The sequence below is a fragment of the Doryrhamphus excisus genome, linkage group LG1 (assembly GCF_037039965.1).
Source record: "Doryrhamphus excisus strain RoL-2023G ecotype Guam linkage group LG1, RoL_Dexc_Guam_v1.1, whole genome shotgun sequence".
Classification (NCBI taxonomy): domain Eukaryota; kingdom Metazoa; phylum Chordata; class Actinopteri; order Syngnathiformes; family Syngnathidae; genus Doryrhamphus; species Doryrhamphus excisus.
In genome coordinates this window covers 7,337,318-7,362,208 of record NC_136357.1, presented here as the reverse complement: position 1 = coordinate 7,362,208, position 24,891 = coordinate 7,337,318, and the positions used below count along the sequence as shown (strand labels likewise).

Here is a 24,891-nt window from a genome sequence, read left to right as displayed (position 1 = left end):
CATCTATTTATGATTCATTCACTGTTCATAAATGAAAAGACTACATAGAAATGTAAATAGCTTCTAAGCCCACTTACAATAGTGCACCATGCAAACTGTTGGCTGGCTTAGATAATTCGATATCATTTCAAACTATAGCCCACATTTTGAATATTGCGGCTTTACCAGCCTTAGAACGGCTAAAAAGAAAACACTGGAAACAATAGAATGTTAGAGTGTTGATTGTTTATCATTAAATGAGCAGTTATGGAGGAGTACCTGCTGGAGTAACGACAGATCCCTAAACAGACAAAATGCGTACATCCAGAGGTACCCATGAGGCTGTCCAGAATACTGGCATTGGTTCCCTTTTAACGCAAGTATGCGTTCTACAACATCGGTTGTTCATTACTTGTTTTTTACTGGACTCTCAGTGTTCAAAAAACTCAGGTAGACCCACTGATTTTGATGAGAAATGGCTATTAGGAACTCCAGACTCGTTCAGCTTGTAATGTGTACCCTGCTCCCTGTATGCACACTCTATAATGCTACACAGACAACCGTTTTTGTTCCATGACTTACACAAAATAAACAGTTAGGACACTGATAAATTATTATTTACAGCTTGCTTTTCCGACACTTGGACACAACCAAGTAACTGTTGGTTACTGTAATAACGTATAATTTGTAGGCTAGTCCAGCTGCATACTAGCCCATGTTCACAAAACACATCCAGTGTGAAATGCCGTTGACAGATTTAAAATATTTTTCTTTTCCTGGGAGGGAATCAACCACTTCAACCACTTCTGCCTGATGCTTGCCTCGTTAGGAATTGTAAACAAAGCTTTACAAGCTAGCTTTCCCTTACACCCAAAGAAACACTTTAACACTGTGAAAGGAGAAGCAGAGCTTGGGGGAGGGCAGAGAGTGTATCTGGCCTACAGTGCATGCCCATATAAGGAAGCCCTGCACTCTATGACGTCACAGAAAGTCATTGTTAGAAAAAAGTGTTCAGAGCCATCCCAACCCTCACTTCCAAATGCGTGAACCTCTTTTCCTGAAGTTTTGGCATCGTTTAACACGAGAATACAACATTTTAACTACATTTACAGGTCAGAAAAGTGTGAAAAGCATAATAGGTCCCTTTTACGGCTTTAAAAATCTTGCAATCTTGCAAAACGTTCTTGAGATCTGGGACTTTAGCTTTTTTTTTGTTTACTATACTACCAAAAATGTTCAACAAATCCATAACCATAAGAGTATCAATGTCATAATATCATCAACATTAAAGATATACCTGTTTTGAGATCTATGTTGAGCTTTGCTATTAACATAAAACCCGAATGTGATCTAAATAAACACATAGATCGATGACTATGAATCCAATGTTGTGCAACCCCCATGGGATACATCAATCGAGCATGCCACCTACACAGTAATAACTATAATCTTTCATGTGTATTTACTGGGGGGAGGGAGGGGAATACTCATATCTGCCAGGCAAGCTTTCAAAAGAAACTCATGTATCATTCAATGGTGTTGTAAAAATTTCAGAAGATGAGTGAGAGTCTAGTGCAGGCAGAGAGATAAAAATAGATATCATATTTCTAAATAAGTCAATCAATCAATAAATGTGTCTGCCAAAGGGGAGGAAAAAATATAAGGGACAGCATAGGGCATGCGAGGGGTGGGACAGGTGCAAAGTGACAGAAGCAATGAGTGGCAGGAAGTGTCAAGTGTACCGATAGTGAAAATAAGCACAGACAAAAAACATGCAGCTGTGTGTACTAGCTTGAGTCCTGCGGCGCTCATTTCCACGTGTACATACACGCCTGATGCAACAGTTTGACAAAAGCCACCTTCCTCCAGCTTCAGATCGGGTAACAAACTCTTCTTTATTCACGGGAGATGAACAAATGCTGCGGGGATCCATCGCAATGAATATGACAAAGCTCTAACGACATGAGGCATAATACAGAAAAAATCAGCTCAGTGCACAAAATGAGGGTAGAAGCAAACCAAATGGAAGAGTGAGCAATTTCACCCTAATCCTCCACTCAAATACCCTTGAAAATACTTAAGTCTAATTTAAACATGCTGCTTTTTGGTCACACGACAAAGGAGTTTCACGATTACAATGCTGCTTTGGCTCTGAGGCACAAGTTCAAAATAGCTCCAACATGATGCAAGGGACCAATTATGATTGCAGCTGAAATTGCGGCTCCCCAGCGTGTTTTAATAACATGAGGTCACACGAAGTAGATGGAGACTGTTGATGCTGGACTTCCTGCGGTAATGCTGAGCTTTTTTTTTTTCTGAAGGTTCCAAATGAAAGAAACAAGCATTTTTTGTGCCTCAGTTGCCAGTGCACTGTCCTTGCAACACCCAGCTGTGTTTGTTTGAATTGGCAGGCATCATGAGTCCACATGCTCACTCGGTATTAACAACATCACACCATAATTAGAAATTAACGATCATTCTTCTTTAAGTTTCAGTCACAACAGGATTCATTCATTCATTCATTTTCTACCGCTTTTTCCTCACAGGGGTGCTGGAGCCTATCCCAGCTGTCTTTGGGCGAGAGGCGGGGTACACCCTGGACTGGTCGCCAGTCAATCACAGGGCACATATAGACAAACAACCATTCATGCCAACCATGCCAAAGTACTTAAAGTGAAACTGTGCAAAAATGTCAAAAGAGATTTCCATTAAAACAGCAGAGGGTTGGTTCATAGTCCAAGGAGGAAGCATTTTATGTTTTTGTGAGAATCTGGATAAAGATGTGGATACAAGATTTGTTTTTCATGTGGCATCAACATCAACAACATCCAGACTCACAAATGTGACCATTCCTGCATAACACTGTAGTCATGCTCTGCATGGTCATTCATTCATTCATTCTACTGCTTTTCCTCACGAAGGTCGCGGGGGGTGCTGGAGCCTATCCCAGCTGTCTTCGGGCGAGAGGCGGGGTACACCCTGGACCGGTCACCAGCCAATCACAGGGCACATATAGACAAACAACCATTCATACTCACATTCATACCTATGGACAATTTGGAGTCGCCAATTAACCTAGCATGTTTTTGGAATATGGGAGGAAACCGGAGTACCCGGAGAAAACCCACACATGCACGGGAGAACATGCAAACTCCACACAGAGATGGCCGAGGGTGGATCTGAACCCTGGTCTCCTCGCTGTGAGACCTAACCACTAGCGCACCGTGCCGCCCACAACAGGATTGTTAACCTGAATTAAGCAAACGGCTTCCGAATTACTCAAATCACTGACAACATTACAGTTTTAGATAATGGCTGGTTATTATAACACTCATGCCTTTATTTAAGCTCTGCTGTTATTGATGCCCACATGTATGTTGATTGGCCTCATTGTTTTCTTCCGCCTGCGACACCGAATATAAAATTATAGAACTCCAACAGGGCTGTAAATACGGTCAGGTCCAATCCCAGGCTAGACTCACAACAATGTCACAGATCAAACAGCACAGCGCTCACAGGAGCAGCGAGAGAGCGCCCGTGAATGTCAAACAGCCACTGGTGCTCCAACAGATGTTAGCAGCATCAACATTGATATCTAGAAATCCCACTCAACACCCACAACATGATCCCACCCCATGCAGAGAACCTGCAGCTCCACAACAAAAGGAGTTTACTATGCACTTGACTTCTATGGTTATGTTCCATAATACACCTTTGTCAGCAATTATAAAGAGAGTTTGGATTTGAATAATCAGGAGAATAAAACGAGAAAATGATACAGCGTTTTAATTTTAGATTAAATAGGTCTAAAAAACAAAGTGTCTAGTCAGACTTTAATGTCCCTCACTAGATTTAGTTCAGCGTACAACAAATATTTAACTACATTTGTGTGCCTTGGATCTATTCGCTTGCATCACATTGTATAGGAGATCATTGCTTTTTGTGTGCCTCAGTATCCTGAGGGTTCGGTTTCCGACAAAAATACCGCCAAAATTTTTGTCAAAGAAAGTCCTAACTAGGAATCCAATGCCCAAAAAAAGCATCCATGTGTTGGTGACTCAGTCCCTGTCAAGAATCAGTAGTGGTTCTTTTAAAGTAAGGACACAATAGACAGGTTCTGCCCAGGGAATCCTTTAATCATTTTTATTATTTGTGTAACTCCGTGTCTGTCTCCTTTCTTCCTGTCAGAGCAGGATCTACTGAGCATTCTGCTCCCTGAGCTGACAATACGGTTATTCAAGCACACTGCCTCACTCTTTGAGCATTAGAATCAATATTTCAGACAGTCTCTGTCTTTTTTTATTGCTCATGGTTGTAAAATAACCCACAATGAAGGAAAAGAAGGTTTCAAATTCTTGCATACTGCTGTGCGCGTGTGACATGACGCAGTGTGACGTGTTATGTCGTAAAGCGCGTGATTGCATCAGTTATGTGAGCGCACGGCCATTGTCTATGCATTCTTGGAGTGTGAGCACTTTGATAAAGAAGGTGAGAAACACTATTAATTCAAAAAGTCGTAGCAAATGACCTTGGTGGTTCGCTCCTGCCTGCATTGTTTGTATTGTTTTCTGGATGTAAAACTAGAATTGTTCTGTATTAGCATAGCATTAGCATGGTGTGTAAGTGGTTAGCATGCAGGCCTCACAGCTAGGAAACCCGAGTTCAAGTCCACCCTCAGCCATCTCTGGGTGGAGTTTGCATGTTCTCCGCGTGCATGCGTGGGTTTTCTCCGGGTACTCCGGTTTCCTCCCACATTCCAAAAACATGTTAGAGTCCAAATTGTCCATAGGTATGAATGTGAGTGTGAATGGTTGTTTGTCTATATGTGGCCTGTGATTGGCTGGCGACCAGTCCAGGGTGTACCCCGCCTCTCGCCCGAAGACAGCTGGGATAGGCTCCAGCACCCCCTCGACCATTGTGAGGATAAACGGTAGAAAATGAATGAATGTTCTGTATTAAAAGTGTTTGTGTTGTTTGTGTGTTTCTGGTTATTTAATATGGGGAAAATTATTTTCGTTTTCCCACAATTTGGTTTAAAATAGATTGATCATGAAAACCGAGGTGCCGCTGTACTTGTATGATGCTTTAGAATTTCAAGTTCAATGATGCCCGCATCCCTGGTCATCAAAAATATGTAACTCATTTTTACACTTGTTTGGTAATTACGGATGTAACATTACTTCAAATGTTACCTATATCGTAGCTAAGTAATATTTTATGAAGGGGCAGCTTGACCTTGGAACAGATTAATGAACTAATTCAATCGCAGTCTTTTTTCAAAAGCCGTCCCTCTCAGTTCTGGCCATTTTTGATGATTTTGACTGATTTTTCAAGGCACATTTGGGCTATATAGACATGGTATATACAAAAAGAAAGATGAGACTCTCATCTTTCATAGGATTTATTTTTATTATTCTTTTTCCCTTCTTTAGTAATCAGTAGGAGAACATAGGTAAGTTTCAAGAAAAAAAAACAGTTCTCAACTAAAAAAGAAGAAAATGTTTTTTTTTGTGAAAAAATAAATTACTTTAATTTTCACTTTTTCAATTGTTTTTAAATTAGCCAAAGTGTCTAAACAATGGTACCACAAAATAAAAATGTTATTTCACATTAAATTAATTTTTTAAACAATTTTTTTAAACAAACATAACTTGTTTAGTATAACAAGTGTAGATTTACCCTCAGTGCGCCTTTTCACTTCCTGGTTGCTGCGCAGCCTGTATTTGATTGGAAGAGACTTTCAGTGAAAGATGTATAAATACATCATTGGTAGCGAATGCGTTCATTCCATTATTTCGTATGTTTCCAAGTCCAGCAAGGCTACTCTGGGGTGAAAAATCAGACAGAAAACACCAGCCAAAACTGGTGCTGCCTTTAATTACAAGTTTAATACAATTGGTTTTTATACAAGCTTGTCATTTGAGTCTATAGTGGAAATATAGTAACAATGTCCAATATGGTGACTTCCAGACGGCAATATAAAGGAATGAGCAAGAAGGAGGTCACTCCACACAAAGATTTTAAAAATAAAACCTTTTGCACTGGTTGTCAAAGCTAAAACACCAAAAGCAACACTTAGTCCAAATGTCTTGTCTATTAACCTATGAATCATAAGCAAAAGTGGCATGGGCCTCCTCATTACTGACACGTGAAGCTGCAGGCAAACATTTGCTCTTATAAAAGCTGACGCCATCAAACAGACTTTTTTTCCAGAAAGAAAAGGAAGGTTTGAGACATGGACAAGCCGGTGGTATGCAAGAAAAAAAGAAACTTCCTCCCACATGAATATACAGCACATAGCTATAAAAAGCGTACATGGGAATCTGCTTCCTGCAAATAACAGTTTGCATTCTAATGCTGACTTCAGGGAATATAAGATTCCCAAAGAAAACAAGAGATCAAGGAAGTATGGATTGTATGGCTGCTAAACCATAATGAGTCACATGATGAAAATGATAATATTGTGTTAGACAGCTACTGCTCTGGTGGGGTTGCCATAAAGCGAGTTGTAGATGTTACCTAGCGTAAGAAGATGGACAGGAAGCCGCGGAGATGTTTAAACTATATTCCGACCAACTGAAACCATCATCACGGCGCCATGCCTCTTTTGCATCTTTTTATGAAGGGAAATTAAATAAAAGCGCTCAACAAAGGTAAAGTATCTACCACGCCATCGAGCGGGAATGTATCGCCACCATTGTGAAGAAGTGCCAGCATGCAATGCGGGTCTGAAAGCGGCATAAACTCCTCCACAATGCAACACAGTGACAGAGCCAAGTCGGCAGGACTTTGCACACTCCTTCGTCGCTTCGCAGCATCTCGCCTTCCGGGTAAAACCATGACAGTCTAACTCACCAAACACGCATTGGGTGTCCAACATGTGGCGCAGGGGCCATTTGTGGGATGTGACTCATTGCAGAAATGAAATAAAACGCGGACAAATACAGCAAAAGGCATAATGTAACCAGAAAAAAATAAAATGTTGATATTATTAACTAAAATGACAAGATAATATATCTTGATAATATAGAATAATATATAAGATAATATATAGCCTAAAAATCTCATATCAGGTGATATCTGGATCAGATCTCCCCTTCAGTGTGAACCGATGAATTTTCATCAAATACAATGCGCTGTACTGCTTAAACATTCTGTGGGGACGTAATAACATTCCACAACATCAGAGCTCACTGTCAGCCTACCCACTTCATGGAAATCGCGGACGGGTTAATATTCCACAAACTATTCTTACTTGCGACGTCTCAAAGTTCTAAAACATCATACAGCAATGTAATAAGTAAATAACAACAGACAAGACACTACCAACAAATAATGCAGAATAACGAACAACTAAACATGTCACTTATTATATTATTATAACTATTTACAGCAAAGTACACTGGCGCCGAGCGTACGGATGCCCTGTAAATGTACTTACTTTTATTAGCGCCTTTCTACAAAGAAATTTAAGAATTTAAGGGGGAGTTTCATTCCGCACAAATTTTTAAACCAGCAGACAGCACGTAAAGTAGGAAGAAAATTGGGATGCAAATAATAAGTTTAAAAGTACATTGTGTACTTCTTGTGAACCCATAATCCTGCAGCGGGAAACGCATAGCGGCATGGCATATCCGATATTAATACCCCTTCTCTGGCCACTGTGGGCGGCTTCTACCGGTCAACACTGTGGCTCTCCCCACCTCCGTGGACATACAGCGGGATAGCATATCCGACATTAATGCCCCTCGCCCAGCTGTACACTCTGATTCTGCCGTAGAAAGCCAGTACATCCAACCTGCAATGGATGTGAGTGGGCTGCCCAAGCCTCCTATGATGCCCACACAGGTACGCCCCCGATGTGTGAAACATAATTATAAATTCCCCAAAAACCACATGCACACGGTGCCTGTGAAAGAAGTAAACACTACAAACCTGGTGAAACGACTGAAGTACCATAACTTGTTTAAATTCAAGGAGTGTGGTTTTGTGTCACTTATAAACTTATTTATTTAACCTACAAATGTGTCAGATCATTTTGCCTGACCCTGTTTAATGAAGTAATACAAACAATAAGAAATGGAGACAAGATTAATAACGCCTACACTTAGTCTTAAATAACCTGTTTAATTGTGTATTCCCATTCATAACAGTTGCATTGGATTACCCTGCTTGTAAAGTCTTAAAAGTGCTTAATGTGCTTTCACACCAGTGGGAGGCTAACACTTTCTCAAGGAAAATGGTTGAAAGACGACATTGAGCTTAATCGACGTCTACGTTAGTCTCACCGCCGCCGTCATCATCGCCGCCGCCGCGTCACACAGACCGAGAAAGAAGCAAGGCGTGTGCACGCAGACGCTTGGCAGGGTCACACAAACAACATCCGTGCAGCCTTTGTTGTAATCCACTGCTGGTGACTGCAACTGCTGTCACAAGATGGAAATAAGATCCATTTACAGCAGAGCTCCCGGAGAGAGCCGTAGGGACTTTCCAAAGAGCTGGTGGCGAGACGCCCTCGCTCCACAACAGGAAATCAAGAGCCATTCCCTGCTCCATTTACTTCCAGGTTGAATATCTCATATAACGTGTTCCAGTGAAAGAAGCAAGCAAGAGGGAGCGACCGTGTGGTGCTGGGATCATTACCTTCCGGCTTTATATACGATATAATGGAGTAATCTAGTTACAATCCCATTACTGGTGTGTCTTTAATGCAAACATTATGTAGAGAAGCTTGTTGTTTGCAGAGCCTGCTGGGATGCCAAGTCGTGCCATCTGTGCACCAATAGGTTTCACAGCAGTGTGATGTTGAGCTGCAAGAACTGGAGCCAACGTTGAACAGGTGACCTTTGTTCATGTAAGGTGGGGGAGGCCCAGGCTGGAATGAGAACTCCCACACACACACACAAAAAAAAGGCCGCTGTGACGAACTAATCAGTGGTCGCCTCCCTTTTAATCAATCATATTTCATAGCATATAATCACAATGATGTGCCCTTAATAGAGGTCACCGTGGTCAGTCGGTGTTGTCTTCTTACCGAGGCTGTGTCAGCACACTTTGCTAATGTTGTATTCTCTGAATGAATTAGAGTCTCCAAGCTGCTGGGGTTTTTGGAAAGTGACGCAACACCGGTCCGTATTTCAGCTTCTCTAATATGTTTTCATTAATCACTGTCTAACAAGACAAGGATTTCACTTCAATATGCATGCGCATCTTGGGTTTCGGATTAGGGATTCCCATAAATGTTTGCACACATTGCTATTTTGTAAGATTAATTACCATTTTTATTTTTAAATTCACAGCACACAGTGACATTTAAAAGCCTCTGATTATGCACAAATGTGACTGGAAGCTACACTGTGTGTGTGTGTGTGTGTGTGTGTGTGTGTGTGTGTAGAAACTCACCAGCTTGCGTTGACACCAACCACAGACGCCACAAAGAGCCACTAGCCAAACAGCACACACTGTCACTGCTAGGGAGACCAGGAACACACTGAGGGACACCGAGCCTGGGCACACAAAGGAAGAACGAGTCAGTAAGGCCTTTAGAGCATTCATTAGTGGTGTGCCTAATGTTGTGGCCAGTGGGTGTGGCCAAGCATGGTGTCTTCTTCTGTGCGGTTTGTAGAGAGGCAATGCTTTGTGTAGGTACACATCAGATATGAGGTTAAAAAAATAGGAAGCTGAATGGTGGACAAGTGGTTAGCATGTAGGCCACACAGTCATGAGATTGGGAAGATCTGGGTTCGATTCTCCGTTTGGGCATGTTTGTTAGCATGTTCTCCCCGGGTACTCCAGTTTCCTCCCACATTCCAAAAAACATTCTAGGTTAATTGGCGACTCCAAATTGTCCATAGGTATGAATGTGAGTGTGAATGGTTGTTTGTCTATATGTGCCCTGTGATTGGCTGGCGACCATTACAGCTGGGATAGGCTCCACCACAAGAAAGTCCAGCAATGTCAGACTTCAAACGTCTTGTTATCAAACATTCATTCATTTTCTACCGCTTTTTCCTCACGAGGGTCGTGGGGGTGCTGGAGCCTATCCCAGCTGTCTTTGGGAGAGAGGCGGGGTACACCCATGGTATCAAACATGAGTAGCTAAACTTTGTCAAATCGCCGCACTGTAGAAAAAGTGGTTTGAATGTAGATCACACAGTCAGGAAATTGAGAACACCTGGGTTCGATTCTCCGAGTTTACATGTTCTACTCCGATTTCCTCCCACATTCCAAAAACATGCATGTTAGCTTAATTGGCAAGCAACCAGTCCAGGGTGTACCCCGCCTCTCGCCCACAGACAGCTGGGATAGGCTCCAGCATACCGGTGACCCTAGTGAGGATAAGCGGCATAGAAAATGGATGAACATACAGTTTTCAAAATAAAGGCTGTAAAATGGAACTCAACTGGAGTCTTTACTGAGAGCGTGTTATCTGTCTGCTGACCTAGCAAGTAAACACCAGTCATTTTAATAAACATCCATACATTTTCTATACCGCTTATCCTCAACCAGTCCTTTTTTTTTTAGCATGAGGCGTATGTTGTTTTTTCATTGTTGAGGGAGCTGATTTTGCACCACAGTAACCAATCAAACTTGCACTTATAGGTGTACCTAACATTGTGGTAACATGCGTTCTTGCTGAATAGTCCTGTCAAAAGGATTAAATAAATGTGTAAAACAACCATGCAGTTTTTTTTTCTTTCCAGGAAGCTGATTCTACACCGGTAGCCCATCTTGCCAGTCGGTGGCCTTGCAGTTCAGTTGCGTCTTCTCCCACTGGGTTTAATTGAAAAACAGGACCACACTGCTGCCATTTTTACATTCTGTCATAAGCAGCCGGGAAATACAATCTCATCCCGATACCCTCCCCCAACAGCGCAGCGCCAGAGCATTTCAATACCTTTCCAATAAGGACTGCAGTCAGGCATCACTCAGAGGTGCACGCATCACTGTCATGTGTCACAGCTTGTTAACTGACAGGCTGTAAGCGAAGGGGTGGGCATGGGGGGGGGGGGGGGACTGACAATACAACAGCCCTCATGATTAATGGGTATCAGTGCCCGGGGAGAGATGCTGCACCGGGAGAGAGTCCTAGAAGGAAAATTTCTTGTCACATGGGTCTCTGTGTGTGAGAAGACTCACAAACACACCTGAGTCACGCTGGTTTTAACAATAAGTGCATCCACCCCGGCGAGCCATTTAACCAGCTCAATGGCCTTTACTTAGAAAGACAAGGAACTAAAGCCTCATTGAGCTGTGATATTTGCACAGCAGGGGGCCATGCTAATGTATTCAGATTTGTGATTCCCTCCTAATATTTCTCATTCCCAGATCTCCGACCATAAGCAGGTGTCAGGATGCATTTCCAAGCCGCTGACTGACAACCGCCTTTACTTTGCCTCCAATAAGTAGATTTGTTTTCTCCCCAGTCGCTGTCTCCTCGCTTGTCACGGCTGGCCTTTTTATCCGGGGCTGTCCGTCATATCTTTGTCTTCTTTTTCCTTCTTCTCCTACACTCCGCCGTCTCCTCTGGGAAGAGATGAGCTCAGCAAGGAGGAGCAGCAGCGGCAGGTAAACATTTCTTCATATGGAAAATCAGGATGGGATAGCACAACCTTCCCTTGCCTTCCAGCTACTGCTTTGAGGTCAATGTGACACCTGAGGCCTCTTCAAGTTGGAACGAGTATGCACACACACACACACACACACACATAGGAAGAGCAGCTTGGGCAGCAAACAGCTTGATGATGACTCGACTTCTTGCACTGCACAATCCTCAAAAATCAGGTCACGACACAATTTGGTGAAGAAATATGAAATATATTAGGTCATAATTGGCAAAATTAGCGTTAGAAGTGAGTATGAAGGGAAGTAGTCATATACAAGCAGGCGTTAGATTTGTATTTTATCATGACCATGTAGTGGCTAGCGCGCAGACCTCACAGTTAGGAGACCGGGGTTCAATTCCACCCTTGGCCCGTGTTCTCCCTGTGCATGCGTGGGTTTTCTCTGGGTACTCCGGTTTCCTCCCACATTCCAAAAACATGCTAGGTTAATTGGCGACTCCAAATTGTCCATAGGTATGAATGTGAGTGTGAATGGTTGTTTGTCTATATGTGCCCTGTGATTGGCTGGCGACCAGTCCAGGGTGTACCCCGCCTCTCGCCCGAAGACAGCTGGGATAGGCTCCAGCACCCCCTGCAACCCTTGTGAGGAAAAGCAGTAGAAAATGAATGAATGAATGAATGAATGAATGAATGAATGACCATGTAGAGAATGACTACAGTTATGCAGGAATGGTCACATTTGTAAGCTAGATGTTGTTATTGATGCCAGATGAAAAACAAATCTTGTATCCACACATTTATCCAGATTCTCACAAAAACACTAAATGCTTCCTCCTTGGACTATGAATCATCCCTCTGCTGTTTTTAATGGAAATCTCTTTTGACATTTTTGCACAGTTTCACTTTAAGTACTTTGGCATCCATCCACATTCCAAAAACATACATCTTAGGTTAACTCTACAGCCAAAAAAGGTGTATAGGTTTGAATATGAGTGTGAATGGTTGTTGGGATATACAATCTATACAGTATGGGACAGACTCACGCTCATGGATGCTCTTAACAATATGACTTTTTTTTTCTTGCTAGCAGGCTTCTTGTCCATGAATGATGCTACTTTTATTTTACCACATCAGCAAAACATATGGACCAGCTAAGTGGTGTGACATTCAAAGACGTTGGTGAACACATGCATCTTAATCATAGAGACACTGGAGGTAAAAGCAAATTAAATAGCTACAAGGTGGAAAGTTCTGCTGCTGCCATGTGACGCTACTTGCAATGAAATTATATACTGTATGTTCTATGCATTCATGCAAGGCAGTGTTCAAGAGCAATTGGAGCACATGATAAATTAGGGATTACTTTCTTTAATAATTCCTTATTTTATTCGCTTCTATCCAATACGGGTTTCGGGATGAATCATCTTCTTGCTGCAGCCAACATATTGACTACATCCTCAACATCTCAATCATCCCACCCCGTAAGATTTTATGTCCAGACATCTGCCTGGCCTCCACTTGATTAATCTTGTTCCGATCGTAAAGATGTGGATATAAACCTTGCGAGCATGTTGCCCCTCTCACCCGCTCATATTTATCTGCACTCAAAGAGGCTCTTAATGGCAAAAGGCGCATTGGTGTCCTCCTGACCAGCAGAAGGTTGCACAGGGTTCATGTTTACCGTGCACTGAATGTCTCCACTCAAAGACGTAAGGAGTCTCCTCTCCCATATGCTGGGGGATGACTAACGATGAGTCCATTAGATGTACAACGTCAACATGAGGATCAAAGGTTCTTAAATAAGCAGCTCAACGTGGCTCACTGATAGAGGTTGCACCATTTCAGTGAACGTTCTTCCTAGATGTGTGACAAAATATCGACAGGGCCAATTACTGCGATATTTATCCTTATGATAGATTATTGTTTTATTATTAATTATTCTGAGAATATAGCAGTCACGATTTTGCCTGTCATGTAGAATTTGTCTCACTAGCACCCTCATTTAAATGCAAAATATAACATTTTGTTATGTTTCTAGATTTGACCTACTTCAGAGCCATGAGATGATGTGTTTTTTAAATGTTTACTGCTTGTCAGACACCTACAATAACATCTTCTTTGCTTATGTTGCAGTAAAACATTGCAATTTTTACTATTTTCGCATGGATGCTGGAGCCTATCCCAGCTGACTTCTGGCGAGAGGCAGGGTACACCCTGGACTGGTCGCTAGCCAATCACAGGGCACATATAGACAAACAACCATTCACACTCATGTGGGAGGAAATCGGAGTAGAACATGTAAACTCCACACAGAGATGCCCAAGCGGAGAATCGAACCCAGGTCTTCCCAATTTCCTGACTGTGTGGTCTACATGCTAACCACTCTTCTCCCGTGCGGTGATTGTACAAAGTTTAGCTACTCATGTTTGATAACAAGACAGGATGTCTGACATTGCTGGACTTTCTTGTGGTGGAGCCTATCCCAGCTGGACTGGTCGCCAGCCAATCACAGGGCACATATAGACAAACAACCATTCACACTCACATTCATACCTATGGACAATTTGGAGTCGGCAATTAACCTAGCATGCTTTTGGAATGTGGGAGGAAACCGGAGTACCCGGAGAAAACCTGTGTACGCACTTGTGGCCTGCGCGCTCACCACTCGTCCACCATGCGGCCCCCTATTGCTGTTTGTGCAGCAAAATATATGAAATTGTTTTTTATGTTTGTTTTTGATTGTGAGCCACGTATGGCAAATCATATCATGATTCTGCCTGAAGGACAAAGAAAAGTGTTGGTGGGACACTGTTTTATAGCCTGTGTCCGTTTATGGCATAAAATGTGGCAACCAAACAGGTTAGATTACAGCTCTCACTCATAAACACCTGCATCCTGGTGCCTGATTGTTAAAATATGATTTCATTTTTGCCTGGTGTGCAATAGAATAAAAAGAAGGAAATACACGCTGCGAAAATATGCAAATCCTCCACATTGGAGCAGCATCATTGCCTCCATCGAGGAGGATGTCTTTGGTTGTTTGTTTGGCAGCAGCAGGATTACGCAAACACTACCAAGCTCATTTTCATAAAACCTCATGATAAAGAGAAGCATATTCGAAGGAAAATGCACAAATACCACATTCTCATATGCAAAAATTTCCACAGGAGGACAGTATTTTTTTTACAGGCATATACCCGGACTCAACAGGTTGTGGTCCTAATTCGTGACCATTATCGGGTGGTACACGCCCTTGTTTGCCATTTATTTAATCTGCACAGATGGGACACGGTATGACTGATGAGCAAATGTAAGTCAAGCATTCTCATTATCCTTCATTTGTTGTTGGGCTGTTTTTGCTGTGCTGCTTGACTGATGTGATAAACCTCATAACAACACCATCAGTTATGCTTGATGGTAAATTTAATATTGTATGTTTCTATGATCATGTCAGATGCTAATAGCCACCCCCTGCATTAACCAAAGGAGCTAAATGATCATTTGCAGCTTTCACAGAACAGAGTACCATTTCAACAGTCTTAACGATTCTAAACCCGGACTACAAAAGGGAAATGAATTATTTCCTCATTGAGCATAAGTGACAAATGACTAGAGCAGGGGTCTCAAACTCAATTTACCTGGGGGCCACTGGAGCTAGGGTCTGGGCAAGGCTGGGCCGCATCAGGTTTTCCAAAAAAAAAAAAAACGCATTTATTAAAAACAGAAAAATATACAAACTTTTTCAGTGCTTTGGTTCCGATTTTCAATAAAAGCTCTGATAAAACATTCCACCGTTCTCAAATATCTTAATTTTTATTTTTCTGCACAAAATAAGATGAAAAATAAAGAAACAAATCAAGAATAAAGAAAATCAATCATTGGTGGGTAGACAAATTATTTTTTTCAGATTAAAATGAACAAAGCATTATTAGAGCCCTGTAGACATGACAAAACACGACTATAGTCACATTTATACTCTTTTTATTTACAACATATTGCGCAACCGCAGGGTCTTGAGACACATGCTAACTCGCAAACTAGAGAGCTAGCAACCTAAACGGTAGCCTTCAGGTTATTTCCTTTAAACTTAAATAGCCCAAAACTTACCACTTCCACACGGATAGGGAGGATAACTATTATCAGTTATTTAACCTTTAACATGAACATTAATCAAACGTAATATTTTTTTCTGTGTACATACCATACAGCATCCATACCAAACTTGCGCGGGCATTAAACTTTTAAACATTAAACTTTCATATCAAGGCAGGGGCCTCAAGCTACTGTCATGCGCGCCACATTTGGCCCGCGGGCCGCGTGTTTGAGACCCCTGAACTAGAGGTAGCCATTGAGCCATTTGATCAGAATTTTTAGAAGTCACACACCTCTTGGCACTGGTTTCAGTGTCCACTTCTTTCAAACACACATAAATCAAAAAATAAATGCATGCAAGTGCTTTATGCACAACATGCCAGATGTGTAGACATTAAAATTAAGATATCATATGAAAAGGTCCAACGACCAATAGCGCTACTACACCTGCAGATGAGGTGGCTCACATGCAGGGAGCTAAGCAATGCAGATAGGCACCAATTCACAAGGGTAAGTGACACTGCTAATTGGACAGGCTGATCTGGAGCGGTGTCCAGTCAGCAAAGCTGCCACAACGTGTGAGACAACATATCTTTATGGGTTAGGGCCAACGTCTCGGAGGTACTGTGGTCCATATGCCTAAAGGCATCTTTACATGTATACTGTAACTTGTCAAAACATCTGAAAATGCATATGAATATGAATGAATGTGCATGTCAGGACTGTAGTTGGCAATATCCTATTATAGATACAGTGTCCATGCACACAAACCCCTGGCACAATTGTATTAGGATGTGTTTATATATTTACCAGGTATACCTTTTGAGTGTTAAATTGCTGTGTGATGAGTTTAGTTTTATTCATAAGATCACACAGTTATATTGTTATACTGTTCTATCTACTAACCTGCAATTTGTTGACAAGTTTGTTGTGAGTGGACAAAGTCATTTCCCCATTGACTTCAGAGTGGCACAGTATTTAAACAATTAGTATTAGTTCTGAAGTGAAGGCGATGTCATGAGATTAGAATTCAGCCATAAATTAGCCGCACAGCTCAAAGTTTAAGAAAACAGTAGCAGTTTATAAACCGGAATTTACAGTATATCCAATTTCATATATGCAGTATTGCTCCTTTGAGCAATTTGTAATAGAAATGGTTGCTAAAATGTGAGGTGTATACTCATTTTTGTGGTTGTCAGGCTCCAAAATGACATTTTGTATCAGTTAAAAACAGCCTCTGCCCAGAGCAGAGATGAGGTTCAGCCCGGTGCAGATCTTTAGGTAGTCCTCAGGTGTCATGGTCATGTCTTCTGTGGCGGAATCTGAGCACAGTTTAAGAGAATGCTATTTACTGAGGATTTCCAAATCCTTCTGTCTGCCTTTGTGCTTTAATTAAATGTCGCATTTGGGAGCTTTTGTCTGACAGTTATCACGCAGCACAATAGAGAGTAAACTGCAATCATTTAAACGCATTCAAGCTAAACATTTCTCCTGTGCTCAGGTGCAGGAAATAATTTGTGCGAGAAGACCATAAAATGGATTCTAAGCGCTGAAACGTAGATAAAACGAATAATAGCTGCGTCCATGTGAATAATGTCATTGTGACTTCGAGAGCTGAGAGGACATTTCACACAGTGAGAACAGAACGGGCACGCCGGAAGGATTTTGAGATGTTTTGGACTCACATGAAAGCATTCATAGTGCGATGGAGGACAGATGATTGACTGGTGACTATGAAATGCCCTTCATGGACACATTCGTGTCTGTATGTGAACAAACACCCACTTAAATGTCATTTTAATAATCCTTAATATGTACCTGCCTGTTTATGTAAAGCTCTAATATTTAGACACAACCAAAATAAATATAACACATTTGATAAGCTTTTTTCTACAGACACCAAATTCATATTTCTGTCAAATGTTGTTCACAAATCTGTGCTCGTAAGCACTTCACCTTTGCCGAGATAACCCATGCACCTCACAGTTGTGGCATATCAAGATGCTGATTGGACAGCATGATTAGTACACAGACATGCCTTAGGGTGGCCACAATTAAAGGCCACGGCAAAACGTGCCAGTTTATCACACAGCAAAATACCACAGATGCGGTAATAGTTGAAGGAGCATGCAGTAAGCATGTTGACTGCAGGAATGCTTTCTATACCATAAGCGTTCTTCAAAAAGACATTTCACAGAATATCCAACCGCCCTCACAAACACAGACCACGTGTAAACACACTACCGGGACATTGTCACTTCCAAGATGGTGTTGACCAATCACAATCTGCTTGCATAACCAAAGGATTTCTGTCACAAACTGTCAGAAACCATCTCATCTGCATTGTCGTCATCCTCATCAGGTTCTCAAACTGAATGCAGTATGTTGTTGTGACCAACTTGAGTGGGCAGATGCTCACATTCGGTGGCGTCTGGCACTTTGGAGAGGTGTGTCGCTTTTTGCGGATGAATCCTGCTTTTCGCTGTACAGAACAAATGGCAGTCTCAATGAACACAGATGCGTTTTATTGATGGCATTTTGAATGCACAGAGATACCGTGGTGAGATCCTGAGGCCATCTGCAGCATGATAATGCACGGGCCTATGTTAAAAGGATCTGGAAACAATTCCTGGAACCTGAAAGCATCCCAATTCTTGCATGGCCAGCAGAGTGGACTAACGTTCCACAGGACATAATCAATAATTAGGTACTGACTAGTTTTCTAACATACACAACAGGAACCACTGCAGACAAGAAACACCTACAGAAATGAAGATAATAGATTTCTGGGAATAAATTAGTATAATTTCATGAAACAAATACTACAATTGAACTTTTGAAATGTACATTGGTGATGGTTAGTTCACTGGCCCTGACTGCACACCACTGCTTGATATGCCACACCTGTAAGGTGTATGGATTATTTCAGTAAAGGAGAAGTGGCCATAAATACAGATTTAGACATATTTGTGAACAATATTTGAAGTCAATATGCCTTTTTTCGCAGTTAATAAAAAAACAAAAAGCTATTTAGGTTCATTTTTGTTGTGTGTATTGAGCATATAAGATGTATATTTTGCATCACTGTCACCACACTCCCTGAGGAAAAAGCTCATCACTGTCAGTCTTCATGTTGAAAGCAACTCTTTAATTTTGTTGCGCAAACATTAAACTATTAGCGAATGACATTCTTGCACATTTAAATGCATTTAAATGAACCTGAAATACATTTCAGTCTGTGTTTCATTATCAAGTGAATGGTGAGCGACAAGATTCTGTCTGTATTTTCTCCACCATTGCACACACTCGTGATGAGAACTGCATGTTAGCTTTTGTCATTCTGCTGCAAAATGATCATTATGAGAAAAAAAACACCTTGATGGGTTCACTGAAGTCCTGAAGAATTGATGATGTACGTAAATAATTTCTGTAAGAGGAACAACCGGGGAAAATAAAATATTTCAGTTCATTTAAAAAACTGTAAAGCGCATGGCAAACCAACAGGGGTCACTATAAACCCCTAAGTCAAGTTCCTCAAAAAAGCATACTAATTAATTGAAGATAAGGTGAATAAAATAGACTTGTTATGTATTGGGAGTCTATGTTATGTCTAATATCTATTATATTAGATACTATGTGTGTAAAGATGACTGTAGGGGTGTTATTTTATGTCGAGAGGGCTCTAATAATGTTAAAAAAAGTATTTAGAGGTCATAAACAGGGTTTGATGCTCTAAATCAGGGGTCTCAAACACGCGGCCCGCGGGCCAAATGTGGCCCGTTGGACACTAGTTTGAGGCCCCCGCCTTGATATGAAAGTTTAATGTTTAATGATATGGATGCTGTATGGTATCATGTACCCAGAAAAAATTATTACGTTTGATTAATGTTCATGTGAAAGGTTAAATAACTGTTAATAGTTATCCTCTCTATCCGTGTGGAAGTGGTAAGTTATTTGGCTTTTTTAAGTTTAAAGGAAATAACTTGGAGGCTACCGTTTAGGTCGCTAGATCTCTAGTTTGCGAGTTAGCATGTGTCTCAAGACCCTGCAGTTGCGCAATATGTTGTAAATAAAGAGTATAAATGTGACTATAGTCGTGTTGTGTCATGTCTACAGGGCTCTAATAATGCTTTGTTAATTTTAATCGGAAAAAAATAATTTGTCTACCCACCAACTATATGTGGTTTCTTAAGTTTTTATTATTTGCTGTTTTATTATTATTATTATATTTATTTATTACTGATTGATTGATTTTCTTTATTCTTGATTTGTTTATTTCTCTTATCTTCTTATCTTATTTTGTGCAGAAAAATAAAATTAAGATATTTGAGAACAGTGGAATGTTTTATGAGCGGTTTTATTGTAGAAAATCGGAACCAAAGCACTGAAAAAGTTTGTATATTTTTCTGTTTTTAATAAATGCGTTTTTTGTTTTTTTTTTGTTTTGGAAAACCTGATGTGTCCCAGTCTCACCCAGACCCTAGCTCCAGTGGCCCCCAAGTAAATTGAGTTTGAGACCCCTGCTCTAAATACAAAAATATTTACGCATAAGGAATCTCACTTTGTGGAAATTCACTTACGGTTACAGTTGGGAATGGAACCAATTAACCACAACCAACGGGGGATTACTGTATAAGAACATTTTTCAGGTTACAGTTATCCAAAGAGTTTATTTACTAAAATGCATTGGTGTGTCCACATAATTCCATACAAAAAGAATCGACATTTTTAAACATTGCCACGCTCCATTAAGAAAAAGCTCATTTGAGCGCAGTATGTTGCACATCACCGGTCCGAGTTCTACCTATCAGGCGGTCGACTGTTGGCAGGTGGAGAGCACCTGCGGTTTAAAGCGACGGACCCCGGAGACTATATGAAGTGTTGCCTCATCTCTGTCCTCGTGTCCTCCCTGTGGCTCAGCTGCATCCGCCACACAGGCCGCATGGTTCACAGCAAGAGTAAGAGAGCCGCCGCCCACGTCCTGTCTGCTCTCAAATGAGGGATAAGATCCATCTCTGCTCCAGTGACAAGCTTGGCTGAAGTTAGATTGGCAAGACATCATGTGATGCATCACCTATCACGGCACCATCTTCTCGTTAGCACATCTGCTACAGATATCACAAAATCATTTATGATCATGCATGCTAAACACATAAGACTATGATCAAGCGGATAAAGAGCATATGCATTGCAGGGAATTATTATGGAAACATACATATTTGGGTCTCTGGGGTGCCTTCCCAAGTGTGAAATGCCACAACCAAGTAATTTATGCTAGCTACCTATGTCAGAAAATGTGTCTTTCAGGCATCTGTTTAGCCTCCAGACCAGGAAGAAGTGACAATTTTTTTAATGGGAAATATTGCAATATTGGGGCTGCACGGCAGTCGAGTGGTTAGCGCGCAGACCTCACAGCTAGGTGGCCAGGGTTCAATTCCACCCTCGGCCATCTCTGTGTGGAGTTTGCATGTTCTTGCATGTATGAATGTGAGTGTGAATGGTTGCTTGTCTATATGTGCCCTGTGATTGGCTGGTGACCAGTCCAGGGCGTACCCCCCTCTCGCCCGAAGACAGCTGGGATAGGCTCCAGCACCCCCGTGACCCTCGTGAGGATAAGTGGTAGAAAATGAATGAATGAATGAATGAGAAATTCAATAGTCGAGCACACATCTAACATAGCAAATATGCCTTTAAATGTAATTTTTCATGTTTTTTTCATGTTTTGGTGTCATGAACACTTCAAGTTTCTCCCATGTATCAAACAGCAAACGGATTAAGTAGACTGTAACACATCCATTGTCTGGATGGACCCTGATTAGGGTAGCGGGGGTATGCTGGAGCTTATCCCAACTGACTTTGGGCGAAGGTACCAGGGTGCCAGGGCAACTCCGTGGTTGCCAGCCAGACACACCATTCACACTCACATCCATACCTACAGACAACCGAACATGCATGGTTTTGGAGAACATGCAAACTCCACACAGAGATGCCCAAGCGGAGAATCGAACCCAGATGTCCTGACTGTGTGGCCAGTTGAGGTGGCTCGGGCATCTAGTCTGGATGCCTCCCGGATGGACGCCTCCCTGCTAAGGTGTTCCGGGAATGCCAAGCCGGGAGAAGACACCGGGGCAGACCTAGGACACGCTGGAGGGATTATGTCTCACAGCTGGCCATTGGTGTCCTCCCAGTGGAGCTGGAGGAGGTGACCGGGGATCGGGATGTTTAAGCTTCCCTACTGAGACTGCTGCCCCCGCGACCCGGACCCGGATAAATGGAGGAGAATTGAATGGATGGAATAGAAAGGAAGGTTATTTAAGGTACAAAAGACTCACCAGTCAGTCATTTACTTTACAAACTGGTTTCCATATTATAAGTCTGCACCTATACTTCATCAATAAACAATCCAACCGCAGCAAAACCGCATCAGAGCCCCATCGCCAAACACAACCCGTCACCAAATTTCCATGAAAATTGAGAGGTGTGATTAAAACCATTGTATTTCATCATTATCATCATCATCATCATTGTCATTACATTGTACATTTGGCAGAATATACATAACTAAGTAACTAAAACAACTTTAGTAAGCATATTGCTGCTTTCTCTCCCTGTCCTGTTCCTCTTCTGGCAACCACATTTTTTTCTTTGTGGGGGGCTGCTCAGAGCATTGTATATGAATGAGTTGCTTAATAGGCTGCAATAGCAACCCTTTGAGCAACCTTTACAGTTTGTGAGTCCTCCCCGGTGGAATGAACCATTATGCATTTTTGCACTGTGGGTAAAAAAAAATTAAAGAAATTCCAGACTGGTCAAAGTCTAAAAATATAACAGACAATGGCCCATATTAAAATATGTACATACAGTATAATATGTATGCACTGTATATATGAGGTGTGCATGGCAGACGAGTGGTTAGCACACAGGCCTCACAGCTAGAAGACCCGAGTTCAATTCCATCCTCTGCCATCTCTGTGTGGACTTTGCATGCGTGGGTTTTCTCCAGGTACTCCGGTTTCCTCCCACATTCCAAAAACATGCTAGGTTAATTGGCGACTCCAAATTGTCCATAGGTATGAATGTGAGTGTGAATGGTTGTTTGTCTATATGTGCCCTGTGATTGGCTGGCGACCAGTCCAGGGTGTACCCCGCCTCTCGCCCGAAGTCAGCTGGGATAGGCTCCAGCACCCCCGCGACCCTCGTGAGGAAAAAGCGGTAGAAAATGAATGAATGGTGTGTAGCAGTGTGCAGCATAACAGTCCTTCCATTCATTCATTTCCTCACAAGGGTCGCGGGGGTGCTGGAGCCTATCCCAGCTGGTGATGGTTATCTATACATCATATACACGGAAACATGGCTCCGACCAACACCAAACATTCAAACACAAGCGTGGGCATCAGTGGAGGAAAGGTGAGTGAAATGTCGACAGTGACTGTATGGAAGAAGCAAGGATCAACCCGCCAACCTTTCAGGACAGTCGCCCCTGTGTGACTAGTCTAGTGTGAATCAGACTAGTGTGAACACAACCTTCATAAAAAGATTGCGAAAAAAGGGTGGGAAAATAAAGAGTGTCTAGATTCCATTCTGCCTGAATAGGCTATAGCAATGATGTTTTGTTCACATTTATTTCCGTCTGTGGCATGTTTCAAAAAGGACTTTATAAAGTATGCATGGTCTTGATCTATCACATCATTTCTCAAAGTCTGAGCCTCTGGGAGACTGAATGAACAGGTCAACTTGAAATGGATAACTTTCATATGAAGACCGCTGGATATTTACGAACAACATCTAACGGAATGATTTGTTCTCCCATTGCTACGAGCCTTCATGAATGTTGCATTAATGAAAGATTACAGTCATTTATTCCACACCACTTCTTGTTATCCATCAGGATGGTAAATTAGATTCACAGTCATGATCATTGATTAAGCCTCTCATAGCTCCGTGTCGCCAGTGGAAACTCTCCTTGCTTTATTTCTCACTTTGAATTTCCTGAGTGTCACACCCGGGGCTGGTGGCTTTTCCAGAAAAACCTGATCGAGCCGGGGCGCAGACCTTTGGGATGCTACTCTGGCTTCACACGGTTACAAACAAGCCATTAGTCACTGGGCCCCCACTCATGCCCTTGACTTTATTGACTCAAGTCAGCGAGGTGGCTGTTGGTACTCAGGAGGTAGACAAGTGTCCATCTTGGTAATGAGTCTGTGAGCTGTAAACTAAGTCATCCATGACTAACATTATTCCACATTCAGGGGACATTAAATTGCCGGTGTAGCCTTATTCATTAGTGATGAACAGTGCAATAAAGTGGGACTGTTTTACTATTCTTTATCGGTTTCTACACTTTAGCTTTTTTTTTTAGTATGATCAACACAACAACATCTTTAGCCCTAGGCACCGTCACTTCTCAAGCTTTATTTTCACAGAGCACCTCTGCAGCTGGGATTGATGCTGTGTCTCAACACAGATATTTCTCATCTCCAATAGTGCCTGAGGTTTACCAGAGTACTGTTTTCTCAAAAGGAACATAGCCATGAATTGGACTAGGTACCCGTGTACTGGAACTTTCACAGTTGGAACCAGTGCAGCTAGTTCTTATGAAGGTGATCACAGGGAAGAAGAGTATTGCCTTAGTTTCATCCTAGTGTGAATATTCATCAGTGTGAAAGGACTCTCACTGTCAAGGGCAAGGGGATTATGAAACTTCATACACAGTATGACACCAATTCCTACTGTAGTTTGTATATTTTAGAAGTTATCATACAATGAAAGAAGAAAGAAACCAGCTATATTAGCGTTTAATTGGAATACTACTCCAGAATTGGCCAAAGCCCAAGTGCTGTATTGTAGTGATTGGATTGCAACAAAAAGCAATCCAAACATGTTCATATCTGGTAATGGTAATGGTTTTATTTCATTAGAAAGTTCCACATGTCCAAAAGGAGTAGGAAGAAGCAAAGCTTATTAAATCCTACCGCTCCATCTGGTACTTTTACAATCAGTAACTGTTACATTTGTTCACTTCCTGCTTTCCTAATATAGTTTAAGTTTTTGTAATTTTTTTTTTTTTAATAATTTTATTTTTGTCACGTACCAAAGTAGGAGGTGATATGACCATCCAATGACATAATGGGTACCATAGTAAGTGTCAATATAGTGATATATGTATATAGCACATCATGACTGGTTCAAGACTCTTCATCCTTGTATTTAGCAAACATCAACTGCTTGTATTGTTTCGCTCATCGTTGTGCATTGT

General features: G+C 41.6%; 1 protein-coding gene across 2 annotated transcripts in view; it reads right to left on the bottom strand.

Annotated features, from left to right (window-relative positions):
- Window positions 1-24,891, bottom strand: part of syt7a (synaptotagmin VIIa) — a 98,797-nt gene that overhangs the window by 43,790 nt on the left and 30,116 nt on the right. For both annotated transcript variants that reach the window (XM_058075952.2, XM_078789087.1), the window contains exon 2: window positions 9,382-9,485. In XM_058075952.2, coding sequence (XP_057931935.2) covers window positions 9,382-9,485 — 104 coding nt within the window. The remainder of the gene's footprint in view (window positions 1-9,381; window positions 9,486-24,891) is intronic.